At 50.6% G+C, this 5,754-nt stretch overlaps 1 protein-coding gene across 1 annotated transcript; it reads right to left on the reverse strand.

The window, feature by feature from the left end:
• Positions 1–658: 658 nt before the first annotated feature.
• On the reverse strand, positions 659–1,621 carry FOXB1 (forkhead box B1). Its single transcript, XM_073361470.2, has one exon. It carries the CDS (start codon positions 1,619–1,621, stop codon positions 659–661), a length of 963 nt encoding a protein of 320 aa, XP_073217571.1.
• Positions 1,622–5,754: the final 4,133 nt, after the last annotated feature.

Consider the following 5,754-nt stretch of genomic DNA (forward strand, 5'->3'; position numbering starts at 1 on the left):
TAATAGGTATGGAGATAGATAGATAGATCTATATGATATAGTCCGTGTCATTTTAAAAAGTAATTCACGAGGGGTTCGGGTAGATCCTGCAATCTTTAAACTCTGTGTAAAAAAATAAATTGGAAACGAAACTTTTAAGTGTTTCCAAAATCCAGCTGATTTGTCACTTGGAAACTGGAAACATGAACTGTTTGCACGAAGCCATCTGCAACTACTTCAGACTCTTTATGGTTTTAAAGACAGGTCCCGTGGAAGAATGTTGCTCTTCCCAGACAAAGGAAGGAAAAGAGGCAGGCTCTGCCGGGGTTGTCTAACTCTCCAGCACTCATTTCAGTGGGGGAAGGTGCCTTAAGTACCTTTGGAAACCTAGTAATGCAAATGGCACTTTATACACACGCTGGGTGGGTGGGTGGGTGGGTGGGTGGGGGGGGCTAGACCACTTTTCGAGTGTTTAAAACTAAGTTAAGGAGCACCCCACAAACCGGCACGGGCTCGAGCCATTAAAGAAGGGTACGCCAGAGAGGCAAACCAAAGACCGCTTCCATGAATAGCAAACCTCAAGTGTTCCCGCCGGCAGTTTTCTCTCCTCTCGAGGAGCAAGAAAAGGCCGAGGAAAGTTTGGCGCGAGCCGCGGAGCGTCCAGGCCGGGCTGGCCGTGTCAGTGCACGGCTACCGAGTGCAGGGCCGAGGCGGGGCTGGTCAGGGTCTCGCTGGGCGTCGCGGGGCTGCTTTGGCTGGTGGCTGTTTGGGAAGAGGTCGGGCTGAGCGAGGGGGGCGAGTTCGAGAGGATGGTGGGGATGGGCGCCGGCAGGGCCGGCAGGGCCGGCACCGCCGCCGGGGTGGGTTTGATGGGCACCGGGATGGCTGGCAAAGTCTGGCCCCCGTGGCACAGGGGCTTGAGGGGCACGCCGTAGGCACTGTAATCGCCGCTGGCCATGGAGATGGGGGTGGCCGTGTCTATCATGCCGGGGCTGTACATGTGGGGCCAGCCGGTGCCAATGGAGCTGCCCACCGTAGTCAACTGGTTGGGGAGCGGGTAGGCGGCCGGCATGGGCTGCATGGCGGAGAAGGCCAGCCCGCCCGGCATCTTGTACTCGCGGGCGATGATGTTCTCGATGGCGAAGGGGTGCTTGAAGCCGGAGGGCTGGGAGACCCCCAGGCTGTAGGTGGACATCTGCGGCAGGTGGGTGCCGCCGGCCGCCAGGGCGCTGAGCCGCAGCTTGGCCTGCTGCTGCAGGTACTGGGCCGCGTCCGCCGGCTTGCTGGGGGCCAGGTGGTCGGACTTGAGCACCTTGAAGCGCTTGCGGCGCCGCAGGAAGCTGCCGTTCTCGAACATGTCGCCGCAGCTCGGGTGCAGCGCCCAGAAGCTGCCCTTGCCCGGCTGGTCGGGCCGGCGCGGGATCTTGATGAAGCAGTCGTTGAAGGAGAGGTTGTGGCGCAGGGAGTTCTGCCAGCGCTGCGTGTTCTCCCGGTAGTAGGGGAACCGGTCCATGATGAACTTGTAGATCTCGCTCAGGGGCAGCATCTTCTCCGGCGAGCTCTGGATGGCCATGGCCGTCAGCGAGATGTAGGAGTAGGGCGGCTTCTGGTCGCTGTACGTGTTCCTGCCCGGGCGAGGCATCTTCGCTGGGGGACCCGCCGAGATCTGCGGAGGGGCGAGCGGGGTAAGGCAGGGGGCAGGCGGGCTACGCTTTAAAGCTGGCCTGGGTGTGTGTGCGCGAGGGGGGGAGGGGAAGGGCAGGCGTGTGAGGCACTAAGAAGAGACAGATCGGGGTTGATCCCCCAGGGGTACAAACACCCAAACCCCTCCAGCCCCACGGGGGGAAGCGATCTACCCCTCTCCCGAGCTAGCCACCGCGCTCAGCCGCCAAGTTACTTCAGCTGTTTCTCTGCCGGCTGGGGACCCCTTGCAGCAGGGCAGAGAAGGGGCTGGGGACCCCCCTGGAGCTGGGCAGAGAAGGGGCTGGGAGGGGACCCTCCCCGCCAGCAATGCCCACCTTAAAGTTGCTGGAAGTTGACAGTCCGCATCCGGGATGCAGCTGGGAGTCTGGTCTCCTTTTCCGATCCCTCCCGGTTCTCACGCTCCCTTTCCGGCCGCTCCGCTTAGTTTTAGTCCTGAGGAAGCAGGGAGCTGGCTGGTCTGTGGGAATCCTCTCGCTCCCCTCCCTTCTCCTCGGAAGGCGGAATCAGGGATTGGGTTGTTTCACCCCCAGCGGCAGCTGGAACGGAGCAGGGGCTCGCTTGCTTCTCTGCAGCCGAGATGAGCTAAGTACTTGCCTCCATGTCCTTCCTCTAACCATCTGATAGTTTTATGTGGTGACATGAGCAGAAAAGACCCCTGTAGAGGCGCTTCATTAATGTGCCACTTCTTTGCTATCATATGACAATCGCCTTGGGAGGAGGGAGAGGGGGAGGAGGGTGGGCTGAAAGAAAGGCATAATCTGGTTTCATTTACACCTATTTACATGGACACCTTGGGCCAATAGGAATCATTTCCATTTGAAGACAAGGCGAGGGGTGAAAAGGCTCAGCAACCGGAATTGAAGTGTGATGGCACCCAGTAACAGTGTGCGTGCGAAGGTATGCACTAACCTTTCTGTGGACTTTGCCAGGGAGCTTAGTCTGCAATTCACACTTACAAATGGAGCTGCTGAGCAGTGGGATGTTTGACATGGAAATTGCTTGGCTGGGGTATTCTGTTTGTTCTGCATTGTTATCTGATTTGTATTGTTGGCTAACTCAAGGCAAGGCTTTTTCCTCTAACGAGAGACTTTCTCTTTGCCAAATCAAACGGAGCCCAAGCCTTGTTTCCAAAGGGTTAGGCTGATGAAAATGCAGCGTTGGGGTCCTACGTAACAAACATGTCGAAGTTTTCATTACTTTGTGAGCTACTTCCCCTGAAATTTAGAAATGAGTTGTCTTGTTATCACCAACGTTTTGGTCTTAACAAACTTGTGGTCATACTGAAAAGAAAACACCATGGGTTATTTTAGATATTGGAGAGTCTGATTTATGTAAATTGCCTCTCAGTTGGATTTCAGACCTGTGGCAAGTTTACTGGATCCCAGGCGATACAAGTAACAGCTGTGACTGTAAAAACAATGTTTAATCATAGTTCCTGTTCTAACCAGGCAAACATCAGATTATACCTTCACACTAATGTATGCAGTACTGTTTAAGAACTGGATTATTTATCCCATCTACCTTGTTAACATGTTAAATAAGGTTTAATCTCCAAGCTAGCACAACTCGAAGTGGTCTGCAATGAAAAAGTGCAGTTAGAGATAAAGAATGTGCTGATGTCTGTGTGCATTGTGCATGTATATGTTTATACACACAAGCGTATGTGGATGTATATATTCACACACACACACAATGTGTTGTTCAAATCTTAATAACTCCGTTACAGTATGTTGCATGAGCCCTTCTATTGAGGGCCCGATCCTGGAAACTTTACTCAGATATGCCGTTGCATTGAAGTCCACGGGCGAACTCAGGAGATTAATGCTGCAGGTTCAGGCCCAAAAGAACGTCTAGGCGCCTGTCATATGTTAAGGAAGTTGCCTATAATGTATGTCACCTCCGAGCAATGATAAAAGATGGACCCAGGAGGTGCGAACCATGGGCTATGTGAGAAAGATCCTTTGTGGTATAAAACACACACAGTTCGGCGCTGGTTAATAACTCACCAAAACATAACTTAAACACGAGGAATTTAGGAGATTAAATAATGTCATTAATATTGAAATGGTTGCGGAGTCTGAGCGCGCCCGCTTGAGATGCAAGCGCACGTTTTTCAATATTAACAGAAGTACTTGAAGAGAAGAAAATGGTCACCTTCTTAATTCAGCAAAAATAAGTGAGGGGGGAGGGGGAAGCGCCTGCTGTCCGTCTGTCTGCACGCTGCGATGTGCTGAGAGATGCTCTTTACTACAGGTTTCAGAGTAGCAGCCGTGTTAGTCTGTATCCGCAAAAAGAAAAGGAGGACTTGTGGCGCCTTAGAGACTCAAATAAATTTGTTAGTCTCTAAGGTGCCACAAGTCCTCCTTTTCTCTTTGCTACATGGGAATGACTAATCCTGAGTCTGGAGGAAAGTTACCGCCGAGCAAGCCTCCCTGAATACTTGCAAGAGTGGTTGAACGCTCATTTTATGCTACAACTGGACGCAAAGTGTTTTAAGTTTGTACTCCCCCAGTTCCAATCGGGCTGGACGAGTTCCCTTCTCTTGGGGCTGGAAGCCGACGTCATAATGTAAAACTAGCTGTATTTCTAGGGGTCCAAGGAGTGTAATATGTCGTTACTTTAAAAAAGAAAAAAAAAGCCAGCTGTCATATCCCTCCCTACAGAAGACTCTGTGGGGAACTCTGAGACGGGCTGTTCAGAATCAATATTCTTAGTGTTCTCAACACTTAACCCGTCTTGTTTCAGTAACAAACTATGAGCTCTTCAATGGCTCCTTTAAATTGTTTTGGGAGAGGGTGTATGTGTGTGTGGGGGGAACTCCCAAGCGCCAAACTTTTTTTTTGGAGTGGGAGGAGATGTAATGATGAATGTTCGGTAGAGCTTGGGAGAAACTGCCCTGTGAAATGAGCCAAAACTCCTCCTCTAGCCCCTTGGGACAACCACGGAGAATTCCTGTCTTCCCCCTCCTCCCCCTCCCCCCCAGTTTCCAAAACCATTTTTTTTATTCTTCTTATTACAATCCACGGTTTGGTTTTGTCCCAGAGGGACACTCTGTCAAAATCATTACTCCGAGGAAACGTTGGACTCCTTAAAAACACGAATCCAAAGGGAGACAAATATTTTTGCCCAATCCCCTTTTTTCAATAAACCTATAAAGATCCAGAAAAATCGACCTCTGCTATCACGTGTTGCTCCGAGTACAAATGATGTATGTTTTTGGGTGGCCCGATTTTTTGAAGGGTAAAGGGCTCTCGCAGGAAAAGAGGTAAGGGGTAGGCGAGTGATCTCCTTAACTAATACAGAAGTTTTGTCCCAGGTTCAGTGTCAAACAAATGCTAGACTTGGAAGAGACGCCCGCGCCCCCCCAAAATGAAGGATTTAAGTGTAATTTACAGGGTGTGCGTTTCTCGTTTAAAACCAACATTAGGGAAGGGGGAGGAGGGCGAGAGAGGCTGCTTGCAAAGTGAATCAATGCCCATTGTGCGGAAAACCAAAACAAACAGACGCTTTTTTGAAGCCTAATTCAAATAAGGAGCGGAGGGGAAGTGTTGGGAAAACTGTATAAAATACACATAAGTCAATTATATCAATGTGCAAACCCAATGGAAATCTATTTCGTGCAATAGCCATTCAGTGTTTCCATGAAGCCCACCCTAGACCACCTTTCTGCATGGAAGGTTCGCAATAGCCTCCTTTCCCACAAGCAGGACCACACACGTTTCCCGATTTGGTAATAATTTATGCTAATTTCCCCCCCATAAATCCACAATTCGCTTCAGTGGCAAGCGGGGCTGTTGAGAGAGAAAAAGGAGACAGAAAAGTGACAAATACAATATTGATTTTGAAACCTTCTGTTTGCAGGCAGGTGTGTTGGTTGCAGAGAAAGGGTAGGGGAAGCGAAGAACTTTTCCTAGAATAAAAAAGAAAAAGGTCCACACTGTGAGAGAAGAGCTCACACAACCTTGTTAATATTTACAAAACAGTGGGGACGAGAAGGGCTGGGGGAAGAAAAGTACCGGCTTCTTAGGGTTTCCTAGGTTGCTAAACACAATCCCAGGCTCTAAACAAGCT

Source organism: Lepidochelys kempii, chromosome 10 (genome assembly GCF_965140285.1).
Source record: "Lepidochelys kempii isolate rLepKem1 chromosome 10, rLepKem1.hap1, whole genome shotgun sequence".
Lineage (NCBI taxonomy): Eukaryota > Metazoa > Chordata > Testudines > Cheloniidae > Lepidochelys > Lepidochelys kempii.

Excerpts from the sequence above, each read along its gene's own strand:
- FOXB1 (XM_073361470.2), bottom strand. The coding sequence starts at position 1,621 with ATGCCTCGCCCGGGCAGGAACACGTACAGCGACCAGAAGCCGCCCTAC.